The 17,770-nt window shown below is 54.5% G+C and overlaps 3 protein-coding genes and 3 non-coding genes across 6 annotated transcripts; 4 read left to right on the forward strand and 2 right to left on the reverse strand.

Annotated features, from left to right (window-relative positions):
• Positions 1-2,285: 2,285 nt before the first annotated feature.
• Positions 2,286-4,382, reverse strand: BJ171DRAFT_494602 (uncharacterized protein). Its single transcript, XM_053110030.1, has 2 exons — positions 3,908-4,382; positions 2,286-3,321 (listed from the first exon to the last, which is right to left on the reverse strand). The coding sequence occupies exons 1-2, from the start codon at positions 4,314-4,316 to the stop codon at positions 2,405-2,407; spliced, it is 1,326 nt and encodes a 441-aa protein (XP_052969454.1). The 5' UTR covers positions 4,317-4,382; the 3' UTR covers positions 2,286-2,404.
• A 267-nt stretch (positions 4,383-4,649) lies between these two features.
• On the forward strand, positions 4,650-4,722 carry BJ171DRAFT_t72. The gene has a single exon. It is a non-coding gene; the product is annotated as a tRNA-Ala (tRNA).
• Positions 4,723-4,730: 8 nt separating this feature from the next.
• BJ171DRAFT_t73 lies at positions 4,731-4,803 on the forward strand. The gene has a single exon. It is a non-coding gene; the product is annotated as a tRNA-Lys (tRNA).
• Positions 4,804-4,807: 4 nt separating this feature from the next.
• BJ171DRAFT_t74 lies at positions 4,808-4,881 on the forward strand. Its single transcript has one exon. It is a non-coding gene; the product is annotated as a tRNA-Asn (tRNA).
• A 1,372-nt stretch (positions 4,882-6,253) lies between these two features.
• On the reverse strand, positions 6,254-8,032 carry BJ171DRAFT_456600 (carbonate dehydratase). The gene is made up of 5 exons (XM_053108322.1): positions 7,942-8,032; positions 7,710-7,825; positions 7,217-7,533; positions 6,953-6,996; positions 6,254-6,685 (listed from the first exon to the last, which is right to left on the reverse strand). Exons 1-5 carry the CDS (start codon positions 7,961-7,963, stop codon positions 6,483-6,485), a joined length of 702 nt encoding a protein of 233 aa, XP_052969455.1. The 5' UTR covers positions 7,964-8,032; the 3' UTR covers positions 6,254-6,482.
• Positions 8,033-9,295: 1,263 nt separating this feature from the next.
• Positions 9,296-14,690, forward strand: BJ171DRAFT_494610 (MCM2/3/5 family-domain-containing protein). The gene is made up of 17 exons (XM_053110031.1): positions 9,296-9,369; positions 9,494-9,590; positions 9,783-9,959; positions 10,102-10,391; positions 10,581-10,763; positions 10,843-10,891; positions 11,071-11,252; positions 11,461-11,858; positions 12,096-12,113; positions 12,331-12,506; positions 12,631-12,862; positions 13,028-13,069; positions 13,228-13,269; positions 13,376-13,490; positions 13,624-13,735; positions 13,788-14,036; positions 14,095-14,690. The coding sequence occupies exons 1-17, from the start codon at positions 9,318-9,320 to the stop codon at positions 14,567-14,569; spliced, it is 2,889 nt and encodes a 962-aa protein (XP_052969456.1). The 5' UTR covers positions 9,296-9,317; the 3' UTR covers positions 14,570-14,690.
• The last annotated feature ends 3,080 nt before the right edge of the window (positions 14,691-17,770 follow it).

The following is a 17,770-nucleotide window of genomic DNA, read 5'->3' on the forward strand; positions in this document are numbered from 1 at the left end:
TGGGTCATGAGGGCGTTCATACGCTCCTCCATGCGCGCCAGATACGCATTCAAATCTGCAGGGGGTGCAGCAGGCTCAGCCATCGGATCGACGAGGGAAAGAGAGGCGAAAGAAGAAGAAAGGCCGGAAAGCCAAGAGGTAGCGTTCAAAATGATGTTAGAGTCCGAGGGGGACTCAACGGCAAAAGAAGAAGGTGAGCTCGAAGTGGGCTCTGGGAAGGCAAGGGTAAAGTCCGAAGTGGACTCGGAGAGGGAGCGAGGGAAGCAAAGATCCGTTCAAGATAAGACTAGTCTCGAAATAAGACGTGAGGAACACTCAGAGAATAAAGTAGAGGGCACCTTATTTAGTCCTATTTTGAACGCTGAGGTTCGACTACACATCGCGGGGGTCAGGCTATTTATAGACAAGTCCGGACTTGGCAGCGAAGGGCGGCCAAGGGAGGGAAAAGTGGGCGATCGAGCAGGGCGAAGGGGGCGATGCACGAACGAGGGCCGAGAAGGACCACCGAGACAGGCAGAGAACCAAAGCGAGAGAGGCGCAAGCAAAAGCGAAGCACCTGGCAGGAGAAACGTGCAAAGGCGAAGCAATGTGACTCAACGTCCAAGAAGCGGATTGGTCAAGTATAAGGTTGGGGCAAATGCATGCGAGATGAACAAGAGATCGGGGCGGTCAGGCAGGTCATGAGTCACCGGTGGGGGGACACATGACCGGCAGCCGAATTGCAACCAATCGCAGCAAGGCGCGTGCACAAACAAACCGGCGCGTGCGAAGAAGACAAAGGAAGCGGAGCAGCGCGGGAAAACGGAAGTGCGGAATGGGCGGAAATGGCAGGCAAAAGGCGGAAAATCGGAGGGGAACTGCAAGGCTACACACAAACAAACAGAAAGGCAAAAGAACAGCCAAGTGTGCAGTCAAGGTGGAGAACAAGCAGGAGCTATCCCTAACAACTTGATGGCCTCTTGTACTTGTGCGGGGGTGATGTCTCCCACGCCCACTCGACTGAATGCGACATGTTGCCTGGGCGCGACTACTCGGTCTTCTTGGACCCCATGTCGGCTTGAAATGTTTCCGAAGTGAGTTCTGTAGGTTTCCAAGCTTTCTGCGTCGTTCGGGAGTACTGAGCGGTTGAAGTAACCACTCTTGATCTTCTCACGCTTGCTGATTTCCTTCATGAGCTCGGTGTCAGGCTTGGTCGGAAGTGATTCGGCCCAGTTGTTGTAGAATTCTCGCTTGCGACGTTTGACAAGTTTGCGGAGGGTAATGTTCTGGAGATTGTACTCTGCCGCGCTTTCGACTTGTAGTCTCGAGCCGTGGGGCGCTCTGGAAGCGAGTAGGTACGCTGCGTTCCGGCGCCTCTTGATCTCGGTCATCTCTGGGGTCCAGAAGCCATTCGGGGGGACGGCTCCGTACTTCTTGCGCTTCCCGATGACGATGTTGGCAATCGAGTTGATGTGGCCTTTGATGATCGACCATCCGTTTTCTATGAGGGTCTCGGCGTCGGGTGGTCCGAGTAGTCCTTCCCGCCGTGGGAATCGTTGTTCGAGTTGGGTGAGCTGCTCGATTACTACCGGGTGTACTTGCTCGAAGGCCTCGAGGTACTCTTCGTGGACCCGTGGGAATTCCAATTGCTTGGTGCGCCAGACATGTATCGTGGGCTGTCGGGGTTGCCTTTCGGCGTCCCACTCGAGCTCCATCGTTACTAGTCGGTGGTCCGAGTTGCAGGTGGTGTTTGTTTGTACTTTGACGGTCTTTTGCATCCGTCGGAGGGCAATCGATGCGAAGAATAAGTCGATTACTGACGTCCCTTCCACATCGCAGTAGTGTGTCCAGTGGTCCCCGCGAGGGTTGGACGAATCGACGAAGGTGAGTAGTCCCTCGGTGGCGGCCGAGAGGAGGGTTGGTCTTCGGTCGTTGAAACGAGAGTCCCTGGCCATTTGGCCGAGTCTGGTGTTGAAGTCACCCATGATCACAGATGGGATCGGGGTGCCTTGCTGGGTAGTCTGTCTCTTGATGATGGACAGGCCCTCCTTGACTTTCTCACGGAGTAGTGGTTTGAGGTAGAATGAACCGAAGGTGATTCCTCTGAACTTGAACCAGATACTGGTGTGGTGCGGGCCTACATAGAAGTTGCTAAAGTCCTCCATGTTGGTTCTTCGTGGGTTCCGGATCAGGGCGATCCCACCGGTACCTCGGCTGCGGCCGTTTGGGTCCGGCTCGCGTGTCTCGAAGACTATGAGGTTCTTGAGTGGTCCAATTGAGCTATGAGGTTTCAGCCATGTTTCTTGAACTGTGATGAATTCCAGTTTCTGTTTGTCGAGTACTTCAATGATTTCGTGGTATGAGGTTTCAAGGCCGTTCACGTTGAGAGTCGCGAACCTGATTGTCGGTACGTTGGGTACCTGATTCATTGATGGGATTGGGGTTCTGTGCGTCCGCCCATCGCGGGGCGGCCTGTTCTTCCTTGGGCGATCTCACGGGCCCTGGAGGTGATTTGCTCGGCAATGTCGGGGTCGTCGAGCTTGCGCTGGTAGACTGTGGCCGTGAGAAGATCCCTGGACTCGGCACATATCTTGGCTGCGCGTTCAATGTAATTCTTGATTTGCATCTTCTTGGTGTTTCTTTCCTCTTCGGTGAAGTTCTTGACATCCACGCCTGGGATCTCTGTGAACTTCCAGCTTTTGATGAGCTTGAGGAACTGTTCTTTGTAACTGGCGTCCCTGAGGATGAATTCGCTTGTGTGTCGGTCGACGAAGCTAATGTTCAGGATTTGGTTCGTCGGGAAGCCTGCCAGCTTGAACGCCTGTCTGACAGCCTTGTAGCTTCCTCTCGGGATTCCCCTGACGTAGACCCATGTGGCACTGTCGATCTTGGTCTTCATGGGGCCTTCTTCGATTGCGGCCTTGGCTCGGATCATTCTGAAGGGGGTGGCGACCTTGGGAACGATCCATTTGCCGTCGTCTGGGTTTCGGCCTCTGAGCACCGCTCCAATGGCACTGATTCTCTTCTCAGTATCGTTTTCCAGGGTGACCTTCTCCAGGGCCTCGAGCCGGTTGGCGGTGACGGTCCTGGCGCTGGCGTGTGTAACCTTGCGGGCACCACGCGCGGCGGCGGCAGCAAAGGTGTCCGGTGGGGGAGCGCGTTTCTCCTCAGACGCGTGATTGGTGTAGCACACGAGTGCCTCTACCGCCTCAGTGGCGATGGCCTTGAGCTTGTTGACTCCTTCAGGGCTGGAGAGGTCAAGCTGCTGGATCAGCTGCTTCATTTCTTGTGCTCTCTTGGCGCTTGTCAGTGGCTGGCGCCGCGTCTTGTGGCTACGGCCATGTCAAGACTGGACAACGGGGCAAGCAGGGAAGTGCGCAAGAGTCCTAATGCAAGACTCGAACGTAGGGAGAGGAGCGGGGACTGGACTGGGACACAGAGTGTCAAGTGTGAAGCCAAAGTTTTATTCTAGATCCAAGGCTTAGGATACTAAAAATACAAAGTGGCAAGACGAAGGCAAAAGACAGAGGCTGGTCGGAGGGCTATTTATGCGAGCGCCAAGGATCGACGTTGCAGAGCGAGGGGGCAGGAGCGAAGCAGCGGCGGGGAGGGCGAAGCAGCGAGCGAAGCAGGTGGCGGCCGTGACTCGGGATCCGTGAGTCAGCGGGCGTCAGTGGCGGCGGCATGGCGGCGCCAAGGCGTCAGGCGGCGTCGAGGCGGCGTCGTGGGCGTAACCCATGACCAACAGCAAGGAAGCGGGAACGGAACACAGGCAGCGCGCGTGCTGGCGGTAAGACAACAAGGCAGCACAGCGCGGGAAACAAACAAACAGAAGGAAGGGAAAGCACTAAGACAGGCAAACAGAAAGGAAAGGGCAAGGGTAAAGGAAGGAAGAGGGCAAAGGCAGAGGGTGTTCATGACAGGCCATCACAGACTCGGGCCCCGACCGTGTTGGCGTCGCCGAGGGACACCCGTTGGTTGAAGGCTTGAATGTTGTCCGCAGTGCGGGTCATTAGTCCCCAAAAGGCGAGGACGGGGAAGCGCTGGCCGCACTCCTTAATCTTGGCCGGGTTGTCAGGGCTCATCATGTTGTTCTTGCACACGATGTCGTGGTCGTCTTGGTCGAGGTGCCATGAGGCCTGCTTCCTGTCTGCACAGCGTGAGCAGCGGACCCTGTGGCCTCGGAGTGCAAAGACCAAGCGGAATCGACGGTAAGTGATCTCGTCAAAGGTGAGTGACATGTAGTCGGCCTCACAGGCTTCGCCCCTTTCTTCCTTGGCTGCAATTTCGATGGCCCAGTTCTTCTCGGCCTCGACATCGGGAGGGTTGGGGTACATTTCGGAGTCTCCGTAGAGCTCCTCGATCGTTGTTTCGATCGGCTTCTGGCCACTGGGGACTATGGGCTGGGAGACTTCTTGGCCATCGCCTCTGCGTTTCTTGGGCGTGGGCTGGTCCGTGAGATCGATTGTTTCGGGCTGAGTTTGGGCCTCAGGGGGTGCTCTGGAGGGTCCAGGGACACTGTCATGGACGTCTACGGCCATTTCGGGGGCAGGCGAGTCGTCGGGGGGCATGGTTGATACCGGGTTGGTTAGGTTGGGAGGCAATGGGAGGGTAGTAATTCAAAAAGTGCGTCCGCGGAACACTCGATAACGAGATCGGGGCAAACCTGGGGGGAATTAGCTCAGATGGTAGAGCGCTCGCTTAGCATGCGAGAGGCACGGGGATCGATACCCCGATTCTCCACTTTCACTGCCCGGCTAGCTCAATCGGTAGAGCGTGAGACTCTTAATCTCAAGGTTGTGGGTTCGACCCCCACGTTGGGCGATTGGCTCCTATGGCGCAATTGGCTAGCGCGTTCGGCTGTTAACCGGAAGGTTGGTGGTTCGAGCCCACCTAGGAGCGCTTTTCATCCTAAATTTTTCTCTTCCATCGTTTTTCGTCCTTCGATGTCTTTGTTCCTCTGCTTTCCTTTCATTATTTATGCTCAGTGAGTCTATCTTTCCTTTTCTCATCCATTTCTCGTTCTGACCCGAAGTCTTTTCCCAATTTTCCATTGATCGATTCCTCCAATTTCCGAATTCGGATAGAATTTGATCTTATGTCTGGAGTATTGTTGAATCTCCTCAGTCCTTGCTGGATGTTTTGTCAGTGATTCCCTTGTCTCATCTTATCATGATTTTCACTCTGTACCTGGTTTTTTTCAGTTCTATTTCTCCAAGGCCCACCTCTGAGTATTGTCTACCCTACTCGTCCGTATCGCGATTTGGCTTATTGTCCTGTTCGTTTCTTCCCCATATCAAATATGCCTTCCTCTCCCGAGTCGGGTTGCTTGTAGCTACAGCGTCTTGCTGGTTCCCTCCGTGCTTGCGCCCTCTATGTTCCCTCGGGACCCCACAACCCACGTCGGTCAAGCATTGGCAGCTAGAATCCCACGGAGGAATGACCAGGGCCTCGCCTTGTATCCATGGCGGTGATATGCGCATCGCTGGTTGTTGCTGGCTCGACACCGCCATCCTCATGCGGCCAATGTGTCCAACCCCTCTGCGTCTCGGGAATCAATCCACACCTCCATGGGTCGGACACCCAGGAATGGGTTTGACCACATGGTCGCTCTTGGCCGAGTACAACATGATCCAACGACGTTGTGTCCCTGTCCCTAGCGAAGATGTGCCCTACTCTCCTCAGAATGCCGTCAAGAGCGAGGGGAGGCCAGACTCTCTTCCCAAATGAAATTTCACGCATTCATTGCCCACAATGACCTTTTGGAAATTAGAAACAAGCCGACAGATATCCAAGCCATGAAACCTCAGGTTTGCTTCGTGTTTGCGCATATGCACCGCCGCCACCTAAAGCACCAAAGCTCAGATCGTCGACCGATACCCTGTGCATCGTTCTCAGTTGCAGAGCCAATGAACTCATCCTCCCCTGCGTCTAATTATTTATTGAGGCAATTCTCGTTCGTCGATGAGGTGTGATCTTTTTTTCTTGTCCCCCCGTATTCAAAGCATTTTGGATGTTTAGGCCATGCATCCCCTTCCGTATAAATTTCTCGAGCCTTCAAAGCCTTATATCTGTGCACCAGCCCCTTGGATGGCATGGGGATGGATGTCTGTTTCTTAACCTTGCACATCAATTCACTTTTCTTTTATTCTATCTCAAGAGAGTCGGAACCGTTTCCCCTGTCTCAATAAATCGCGCTCTTGATCGATATCATTTTTCAGTGATGGCTCCTCGGACTCCAAGTCGTTCCTCACATTAACCATCTCCCTTATTCCTCCTAAAGCACCTTCTGAAATGTCGAGCTCGTCCGATAGCTGGGCGAAGTGACCGCTGTCGTCGGGTTGTACAGCCTCCTTTGGTGTTCAGCAGCTTCCTATTCATCCTTCACTTCCTCGGAGTCCTCAGTATGTGCTGGATGTGGCACCAGAGTTCCCTTGCGTTTGAGTTCACAAGATATACCACAAGAATGGGAGCCTGTTGCAATTGAGAGCCTATCTGTGGGTTCATTGGGCGACTGTTGGGCTGTCATTCTCGGTAAATGTCACCAGGGGTTCGAAAATATTGTTCTCAACGTCGTAACCAAGTAGCTCGCCGCGTTCAAAGTCAAAATACCAGCCGTTGATTGTGATCTCGTTCTTCATGAGGCGTTCTTTGACCCAAGGATAGGACATGAGATTTTCCAACGACAGGAGAATGCTTGCGTGTTCTGTCGTTAATAGGTTCAGTTAAATTATGACCAGAAACACCTCAGCGGACATGATTTCGGCACAACCAAAATTAGTCGCATAATTTTGCTGCGAAAATATGTCGGCTTTGTGAAACCAGCATTTCTATTCATCAAACTTCAGCTCCAAACGAACGCTCATGACTATGTTCCCCATCCCTCCGTTTGGGCGACTCAGTCGCGCATTTGGAGGCAGCACCTTCGTGCATGATCTCGTCGGGTGATTCGAACAATTGGTTTATCACTTACCGCATGCACGTTGTTGAACCTCTGGTGCTGCGTCCGGAAAATTCCTTGGAGCGAAATCAGTAGTCAGTGTCGTGTGCTACCTCCTGCCAAGGAGCCACAGCCGGCATTCGGTGGAGCATTGATCATTTGGTTGACTCCCCGGACCACGATCAAGTATCGACATTGTTGGCGTGGCATCCAGCCGGCATGCTCAACTTATGACCACCCTTTTTGGCATTAAAGGTGCACTTAAACGCGTATTGACGAGACCCGCAGGCAACTTACTTTAGGGTTTTGTCCTTTGCGAGCTGCACAATACTCATCCACTGGCCAACGAACTGATATTCGTCTTTCGAGACTCCCTGCATAAGTGCTTTTATGCCACCGCACTGAGTATGTCCCATAACGATGATGTTCTCCACCTTCAGACCTTTGACGGCAAACTCAACCGCGGCAGATACGCCATGAAATCCGCTAACGCCGTCGGGATGGTAAGGGGCAACCAGATTGGCCACGTTGCGGACCACAAACATATCCCCCGGATCGCATTCGGTGATTATCGCTGGATCGACTCGTGAGTCACAGCAGCCAATGAGGAGTGTCTGGTCGAGATCAATATGGCCGCGTTAGATTCGTTTGACAAAGAACCTTCATACCCCGCGTAAACTATTGACCGCACTGACGCATCCCTGGTCGCAAACTGTTATATCGCGCTCAAATCGACCCTTCTCTTCATCTAAAATCCGGGCGGCCCCTTTTGGCGATGCGTCGACATTACCTTTGGACTCTGGGCCTGTCGAAGATGATCAAAAAGCTCAATGTTATCGCAAAAGTAGTTTTTGTGAAATCTCTTGAATCCAGAGAGAAACTTATTCATGTTGTGCTTGCTGAGTTCTGGGGTGGGTATTGACGATATTAATGCATGGACAGGCTCCTTCCAGCGACATCATTATTGCATACAGCAGTATATCTGGGGATAGCGCGCCTGATCAATGGAATCAACGTCTCACCCGACACCGATGAGCTCATCATGTTGGCCAGGATAGGGTTTGGGCTCGTAGTTCGGTAAAGGGCGGCATGGTCGCTCTTCAAGACGGCCAGCGGGCCCTTGCCCTTGGCATCGGGGCGATCCTCCGTGTCAATGGAAGGTGGATGGGCAGAACCAATATGGGACATGGCTTCACCAATTGTTCAATCGAGGAGAGTCTTTGAGGTGGCCAAAGCTCGGAAGGTGTTAGCAGACAGCAAAGTCACCGTGAGCGATACGAGAGTAAGGATGAATTGCTACTGGCTGTCCTTATGATCAAAGTTATTGTCCTTTGGCGCGAAGATGGTCCGATTTATTGCCCGCTCGTTTTGAAACGGTACACCTTCACACACGGATGACTTGTGTGGGCTGTGTGAATCAGACGACTTTGATTGGCACCCAAACCAGCAACTTTTCTCTTTGCCCTGCGTCCTTCTCCCTCATCCCAGGTATGCCTGCTTGCTCTGGCCCGCAGTGACTGCATCTGCGGCGGCTCGCTGGTTCCCGTCGTGCTCACTCACTCCATACATCTCCCACACAGGGAAGCGACTTGCCTCACTTGGCCGGGTGTGTGATAGGATCCGTGTTTGTCCGAATGAGACAATGTGTCCCATTTTTCTTCAACACGCTGTATTGCCCGCCCAAATGAAAGCGGGGCGCTTGGGCAGGCGGACGACTTGCGTGGATTGAACATTGTTGATAAATGACCCGGTTGAACGACGTCGACAGGCGCTTGCAGTCAACAGCATCCGCTTGCTGGTCCGTCCCAACTGTCCTGACTTGCAGCGTGATCCAGGGACAGTGTTCTTTTGTCCGAGCAGAGCAGACCATATCCCATTGTTTTTCCAGCCCGCTCTATCCCCAGATTGGCAGTGTGGCTGCCCGCGAACGACAAGAGCCTGATTGGCGCTTTGTGTTGAAGACCTGAGGGAGAAACGGCGCAGAGTGTGTGCGAGGATCAAGGCGGGGACGAAGGAGTACTTGTAGTAAACGAGAAATATATTGATAGGTTTGGCCTCTTGGTGGGCTCTTGGATTTTTGGATGGTACTTTTGAATAGGAGGGTTCGTCCCGAGGTTTTGATACATCGGGGGAGTAAGAGGTCTTTTTATATTCCACTGTGCCCCACACTTTGGGGTGCTTGTCCTGATCTGGTGATCAGTCTCGGTTGCAATTGGTCCTTTGCCAATTTCCACACTTTGCTCGCTGGCAGAAGGACCGCCCTCATGTGCGCCATTTGCTCTGCACCGATTCCTGCGAATGGAGACAGGTGCGCAGCATCTGTTCGCCAAGAACACTTGGCGGGCCACTCGCTCTTCGGCTCGATCATCGCCGTTGCCTCACCCTCGTCTAGAAAGCAATGGACTCAGGAACACCGCATCCAGCAGAATCCCGGGTCTCAGATATCATAGGTGAGTTCTATCGTTTAGATCTACGTTAAGCTATCACCTTTGGGCCCCTGGCCAAATCCGCTGATCCCTGATCGCTAAACACCCCCCCCTCCACAACTCCTACTCTACTGGCTCCGATCTGCAGCCCTACTTGCCTCCGACTTTGTCGATATTTGCCATGATGAACTCACTGAGACGATGGCCAAGCCCGACACCAGCCGACATTATCCGATCCATGTCAGGTCTCTTTCCCTTTGAGCCGCAGCAATTGGCTTGCCATTCCGAAGCCCTCTACGGGCGCCAGGGTTTTGGAACCGTCCACCGACGACGCTGCCAAAAGCCGATGACTCGCTCTCGGCCTCCTCATTGACTTTTTGGCTGAATGAACCACCACTCTTACGATTTCATCCGCCATCAACACATTTGACGCACAGCATACTGGACTATTCTCACAAAAATCCATGGATGTGCAATCAGATTGCCATGAACCCAACCGATTTCATCCCACTCATGGATGCGGCTCTTCAACAGGCCCAGAGTCTCATCCTGCAACGCAACCCCAGTGCCACTGAACTGTCCATAAAGCCCAAGACCCATGCACGGCTAAACCGGTACGAAGATGCCGGAGCAGCTTCAGCATGACTGACTTTGCTTCGTCAAGCTTGGGGGCGTGGATCATGTTTGCCGTCCACCCTGTTCGTCTTTGGTTCAACCTGAGCTGAATCTGCAACGGCAATTGTGGCCTACGATCAGCGTACCAATGGTGGACGAAGTTTGTCTCCCCAAGCTCCCTCGTTCGAAAGATGTCGGGCGATTGGTGTGCATCTCTGGGACGGTCATTCGAACTGGCATGGTTAAGATGCTTGAAACCCTCAAGTTGTACGAGTGCCAAAAGTGCGGCCGGCGGTTTACAATGAAATCCGATCCCGAGCAGTACAATGTTATCCCGAAACCGGTCAGGTGCGGCGGATTAGATGCCTTCAACGCCGCTGGGATTCCATATTGTGATAGCCTCAAATTTCGGGAAGTGGCCGTGACAACAGGTAATTTTGTAGTGCGCTTCGTTGGGTCCTCGAAGCGCCTGCCTTGAAAGCGATGGCGGCGCGGCCGCTGGTGGGACATAGCAGAAACCCTGTATTGGGGACGAAGGAGATATCGATCTCAACTGCGCACCCGTCCTGTTCCAACACACCGTTGCTCACGCTCGCTGTCTTTGAATCGTCCCTACACAGGCGATATTCCAGACTCGTGCAAGGACTACCAAGAGATCAAAATCCAAGAACAGATCAGCAAGCTCGCCATAGGAACCATATCTTTTTGCGCACTAACCCATTCCACTTACCCGCTCGAGCCAACCACTTGCCTTTGCTGCAGCCTGGGATATCCACACTCTGGCCATCTACTTCAATGGATGAGTCCTTGACTCCCGTTGGCCCATAATCTTCGCTGCTGGTCCTGTTTTTCACATCCCCAGATCGCTGCTGGTGATTCTAGAAGATGATCTTGTGGATAGCGCCAAAGCCGGAGATGACGTCACGATTGTGTAAGGAGACTCGGATGCCATTTGCCATTCAATCGAAACAATCGAGATGACTAGAAGCCATTTCGCAGACCGACCCATGAAGTGCTTGTCTATCCCACCGCTTGTCTTGACACCTTAGCCGCTGTTTCTGCTCCGCTGTGGGTCCGCCGGAAACTGACTGGCACCGCGTTACGTCTCAGGGGCATCGTCACTCGCCGGTGGCGACCGTTTTTTAGTGGAATTCGACCAGACCCGGAGATTGTCCTTTATGCCAATCATGTCCGCATCAACAACGAGCAGCGAGCCAATGCCATATTGAGTGACGAACGACGAGCGGAATTTGAGCGATTTTGGGATCAACATCGAGAGTACCCACTTCGTGGTAAGTTGGTTGGTGACTTTGATTGCTCGATGAAGCGTCGTGGGGGACCATGTCGACCCATGACTATAGTATTCAACGTCGAGTGCCCAGTTGCCTATATCGAGCACCACTGGGCCACCAGTGCATTTACTTGGAGACTGGATAGCGAGGCGAGCGTTGCCGCATCATTCTCAGGACTGATCTCTGCTTCTTTGCCCCAAATGAGAAGGCCGCAACATTATCCTTCGAAGCTTTTGTTCCAAGATTTTTGGACTCTACGTCGTTAAACTCGCCGTAATGCTTGTCTTGGTTGGTGGGGTGCCCCGACAAGATCCTTCTGGCATGAAAATCCGCGGAGATGGGCATCTGCTCCTCGTGGGCGACCCCGGCACCGGCAAATCCCAGTTTCTGCGGTATGCGGCCAAAATCAGTCCCCGGGTGGTCTTGACGACAGGCATTGGCTCGACAAATGCTGGTCTCACGGTCACTGCCGTTCGTGACTCGGGTGAATGGCAGCTTGAGGCCGGGGCCCTCGTCCTGGCCGACCGTGGACTCTGTTGTATCGATGAATTTGGCAGCATCAAGGAGAGTGATAAGACAGCCATCCACGAGGCTATGGAACAGCAGGTAAATCGACAACTACATTCGACTTGGAAGTTGGTTCGTAACCGGCTATGCATCGACGTGAATGTAGCGACTTTGCCACATTTGTTAGAGGTTGAATTGTGGCCCGTTATTGGCTCTGGAGATGTCGTTTTTGGTAATCGACCGTGGCGCATATACACCGTGGACCTACCTCCTTCGGCACTGCGCTCACACCACTCGTCGTCATGATTTGGCGCGACGACTACATACCTGATCCAGACAATCAGCGTTGCAAAGGTACGTCTTGAGCCATCGCCGTGACAGCCTCGATCGCGGTCTCGTATGCCAATTTGCACATGAGGACGCCATAGAGTTGGGTGTGTGTACATTGGTCTGCGCATACCTACAGGGCACCTGTGAGGTTCAAAAGTCACCATTTGCCTCCACATTGTCGATACCTGATCTTGGCTTCACCTTGCTCATTGGCTCTGGTCAATTGTGCCTTTTTTTACAGGCCGGTATGGTTTGCAAGCTCAATACCCGATGCTCCATTCTTGCTGCGACCAACCCCAAGGGAAAGTACGATCCGAATCAGAATGTAACGGTCAATATCGCCATTGGAAGCCCGCTCCTGTCCCGGTTTGATTTGGTCCTGGTGCTCATCGACAGCCACAACGATGACTGGGATAGGTGTGTTGCAGGAAGAGCGAGGGGATATCGAATAAGCAAAGTTCGTCGACTGTAGGGATGGGTCGGTGCTATCGAAGAGTTGGCCCAGGCGTGCCCGCTCAGTCTTCTTGCCGTCTGGTCATAGGTCGGTTTCGACCCACATCCTTGATGCCGAGGTTAGCAAGACGCGAGAATCGCAACCCGATGCAACCCAACCGGAACCTCTGGACCTGTGGGATCTCGAGAAGCTGCAGGCCTACATATCTTATGTCAAGAGTGAGTGCCACCCAGAACTTACAGAGGAAAGCGGTCAAGTTTTGAAGAAATACTATCAACTCCAGCGGGCCGTCGATCTCCGTAACGCTGCTCGAACTACAGTAAGTCGGAACGCGGGTTTTACTGTGCCCGTAGTACTCGAGCATCTCTACACAACCTCGGCATGATTGCATTGAGGCAGCAGCACGATTGGACCAATGGTTGAATGGTCAAATGACCAATCTCATTGTTCAGTACGTAGCCCCTAATTTGACTCTGATCAATAGATTCGACTGCTGGAGAGCTTGATTCGTCTCGCGCAATCACATGTACGTACAGTTAACGCATCAGCAATGTTCAGCGTGAAGCAGGGGATCGGTGTGGACCCGCTTTGTGTCCAAAATGAAGATCAAGTCCATAATGGACTCCTTGCTCAGCGCCACCTCATCAACCCATCTGCTCTCCCTGATCGTCTCGTGGCCATTAGGCACGGCTCATGTGCCAGCAGACAGTAACCATTCGAGACGCGGTATGTGACCGTGTCACCACGCTCGTCCCTGCTGGAGATCCATCAGGTGTCAGCTAAGCGATCCCAGTGATTCACGCTGATGCCGCGCCTGTATTTGAGTCCTTAGGTTGTTGCCGTCATGCTCATGGAAGCGTCAATGCAGACGTCCGCCTTGGCAGGCGTTACTCCAACCCTTCACATTCCCTTCCCCGACGACCCTGACTGTGACTATGCCGAGTATGGTAAGTACGCACCTGCCACTCTATAAAAACCAAAGCTCGCACAGGACGTGAGCTTTATTGAAAATGGACAATACGGATGCCATACGCGACTCGATGCTCGTTCTGAATTATGCTCTATGATTCTCGTATGTAGAAACGGCCATACTTATCAGGCTCGGGTTGAGTAATCTTGCGCAGGGCATCTCTCTCAGTGCCATTTTCCAGCACGGAACTCCGGGTGCCAGCCAAGGACCTTTCGCAGCAGGGTACCTGCTCGTCCTGGAGGGAAAGCTCTCGAGACGAAGCATCGTCAGAAAGGATTCGTAAAAGACGGCGAGTAGATGGCGACGGCAATGATGATGGCGCCGTCGATGACGATGGCGATGGCAATAGCCAGACAGATCTGTTGGCCCAAAGTCGGCCACGCCATAGTCAGTGCAGCCCCGCCCTCGACCCAGACAATCGATTGTCCCAAGACAGCCGCAACCGTGACGAAGACGAGCCCCTATGCTCCTGGTCATCCGAACGGCAGCCTCATAGTCAACAATCGAATGACGATGTCCCACCGTATATCGTCAACGGCGCCGATGAGCCAGAACCACCGAGGCAGCGCAGCGACAGACAGGGAACATGACCATGTTCGGACCCATATAATCCTGGAAAAAAGTCGAAGCCAAACAGAGCTCAGTGGCAGCCAGCCAATGAGTCTATCAAGGCACACACGGCTCGGCGATATTGCCGGAAGCCTGATCGATCACGCAGGCCACAACATGCAAAACGAGCAAGGGAACCAGGGCGCTCCCGCAGCGCTGTTCAGTCAGCCCAATCCAGGAGAAGGAGCGGACGCGCTCGATCGAATGACCCAAAGCCACCAGTCGAGCCAAACTCATGTTGAAGCTCTCCACAGCCAAGCCGCCCTGACGAATCCGAACCTCCCCGTGCAGAGCCGGCCCTGGCGAGGGATATCCTCAACATCGCAGCCAATGCAGCAAACCCCGAGCAGTTCTGGCGATGACTCGGACGCTGGAAAGCGTTGGTCGGTGCCCTTGGAACAGTTCAAATTCAAACGGATAGACAAAGAAGCACCCAAGACTTCGTAATGACTCGACAAGGGCCTCATTGGTGATATCTTTGGGTCGCAGCGCTCACAAAATGAAGCAGGACGCCCTACGCCTGCTGTTGCTGAGATGCAATGGAATACACCGTCATCGTGCATAATGACCACCATCTCTGCGTTGGGGGGATATGCATTCGCTCGAGCTGTCGGCTGCCGGGATTGTGGGAAACGGCGCCCCAGGGAAGACAACGACGGCAGAGCACAGTGGATTTGCACAGTGGATTTGCACAGTGGATTTGCACAGTGGATTTGCACAGTGGATTTGCACGACGGCGCAACACAGCACAGCACAGCAGAACACAGCAGAACACAATACCCATGACAGCACAATGCCACTGTGCGGCGCGCCAGGCCCTGATCAGGTCAGACACACTCGCGTCGGCCACGCACAATGGCGGGGGGCGGCAATGCTGCCGCACCAATCAGTCGCGGCACCCTGTACATATGACCGGGGCCCTGCAGCGAGGCGGCCGCCCGACCAGGTGCCCGGCCCCGTGACCACGGCCAGAAGGCCAAGCGCGCGCATCTCGCCGAGCGGGCGCGAGAGCCGGTGCCGTTCTCGGTCGCAGCTCGGGAGCGTCAAGTCTGGCGCCAGGCCCGGTGCCGGGTCTGGTGCCAGGTCTGGTGCTGTGTCCGATATCGAGTCCGATATCGGGTCCGATGCCGAGTTCTGCTGCGAGAGGGTGCGGATGGACATGGTGGTTGCTGGGAGGGTGTGCTTTGCGGGCGATGCAGCTGTGTGCGCTGTTGTGGATGTGACAGCGATGGAACAACACCCGTGGCGCTCGTGTCTCTGCGAGATTGATCGCCTGGATGCACAACACTCGGCCTGTCGCATCGCTTGTGCACGGCATCGGTTGCACGCACATCGACAGCAGCAGCCGCAGGATTTGCAACAGTCGCGGCCCGTTGTTCGTGTACTGTGCACAACCCAGCCAGGGATTTGCATTCATTTCGGCATCGCAATCGACGCAGTTGGCATTTGCATCGACACTGCAATGCACATGTTCATCTGCCACCTGGACGTACATGTTGATCTGCAACTCTCACACACTTGCACATTGGCGCCCTCGCTCGCCGACACTCCCGCCTGCTGTTCTCTCGTCCTGTCCAGCCCTGATCCAGCTGTGCGCTGCTGTTGTCCCGGTCCGGCCGCCAGTCGCTGCACAAACCCGACAGCCACACCAGGCACAATACACTGTCGCTTCAATCGCGTTTCGATCCCGTCGCTCCCTCCCCCCATTATTTCGCACCTGTCGACACTCCGGTCTCCTCGCTGGCGACTCTTACTCTTCCATCGGGTGCAGCCTTTTGCACACCTCGCCTCTGCCTTGCGGCTTCTGATATCCATCTTGGACTGCCATCGCCGCCGTTGCTGCTGCTCTCGCCGCTGCTGCTGCTGTCGCCGCTGCTACTGTCGTCACTGCTGCTGTCACTCGAGCAATAGCCCGCTGCTCCATTCGCCGCCGCTCCAATCTGCGGCCCCATCTACTTGCTGGCCCTCCTGCACGGTCGTCGTCGGCACCTTATTTGATCCTGAATCGCTGTCCTCGTCGGCGTTGCACTGTACGCTCTGTTCTGTAAGTCCTCTCGCTGCTGCCTCCAAGCCCAGGCAGCCGACATTCTTCCTCCTCCATTTCTCCAGCCAGCCAGCCCACCAGACAGACAGACAGACAGACAGTCAGCCAGCCAGCCAGCCAGCCAGCGCCGGGTCGGGGCTGGGAGGCCTGGCCAGAGAGCAAGATTCCCCTCCTCCGCCTCCTCCTCGTCCTCCTTCCCTTCCATCGTCGCTTGCACACATTGATCTTGGACCGAACTCCTCCAGATAGCCGTCGGCGGTGTGTCTGGCGTTGCTCCTCCCCTCTCCCTCCTGCGATCTGTCCTGCGGTCCGTCCTGCGACCCGTTCTGCGACCCGTTCTGCGATCCGTCCTGGACTGCCCATCTTCTCGGGCTGTTTTCCGCAACACAGCATCCATAGTCGCCACGGTGTTTCGACGTCATTGTTCGGCCATCACCTCTGTACCCTCACAGCCACATTGCCTCGCTCCTGGTCTTGCATCTGGACCGGCCCGTCCTCCAACTCTCCTTGGGTGCTGCCTCCCTCAGCGCTTGCTCGCAATTCACGGTCCTGTCTGGTCGCTGGCTGGATCCCGTACCACTTGGACGGTGTTTCTAACGATAATCCGCATCGCCTCCATCTGCGCATACTTCCTGGACCTTGTCTTGCTCGAACCCTCTCGACTCTTGGACGATTGCTCGATCTCGATCGTCCCATTTCCACTTGTCTCGCTTTGTTTTTCAAACCTATTCTTGCCATTGTATTGCTGTCAATCGACTCGATCACATCACATTGCTTCTCTGTTCTTGGCTACTTCCCTCCTGCCTACATCTTGTGCTCTCATCTTGCCCCGCCTGCATTGCTGTCTGCACTCCGCTTCTTGCATCTTCTAACCACATCCTAATCCTGTAATCTTTGCCGCACGCCATTCCGCTCTTCGGCTTTCGTTGTCTCATTCTACGCATCGTATCTTACTCGGCTATCTCTCCCACCGCCGGCTCCATATCTTCCACCTACTGTGCGATCACTGCATCGTCCTCATCTAATTTCAATCCATCGGTGCTGCACAACATCGGCACAACATCGGCATACATCGGCATAACATCGGCATAACATCGGTATACATCGGTATACATCGGCGTCCATCGATCGTGGCCCGCTCGCCATTCTATATCCTCACTATTTCTGCCGCTGCCGCTACCGTCGCTGCTGCAAACCCGTCCTCGCCCACCCTTGATCTGGTGCCGGCCCGCTTCCGCCATCAGTAACTCCCAACCGGAAACATCTGTTGGTCGTCTCTGCCCCTGTGAGCTTCATCGTCCATGTAAGTATCTTTCAGTAGCCTCCCTCCCCTCCCCATGTCATCCCACCGCACCCACCCTGACCCCCTTCCTTCCCTCTGTCGGGTCCGGAGACGGCCTCCGACCAGCGCCAGCAACCTCTGGACCACCAGCCGCGGCGCTGGGAGGAGCAGGGACTGGCGTGGTCCTCTGGCTCGGTTCGGAGATCATGCACCATCCCGGCCTGACCCCCCCTCTGATGGTCCTTTGCGTTTTCTGTCGCTTCTCATCCTGCGACCCACACCTCTCCGTCTGCCCCCAAACACATCCCCTCTTACTCCTCGA

This window comes from Polychytrium aggregatum (assembly GCF_025602895.1).
Source record: "Polychytrium aggregatum strain JEL109 chromosome Unknown BJ171scaffold_8, whole genome shotgun sequence".
Taxonomy (NCBI): Eukaryota; Fungi; Chytridiomycota; class Chytridiomycetes; order Polychytriales; genus Polychytrium; species Polychytrium aggregatum.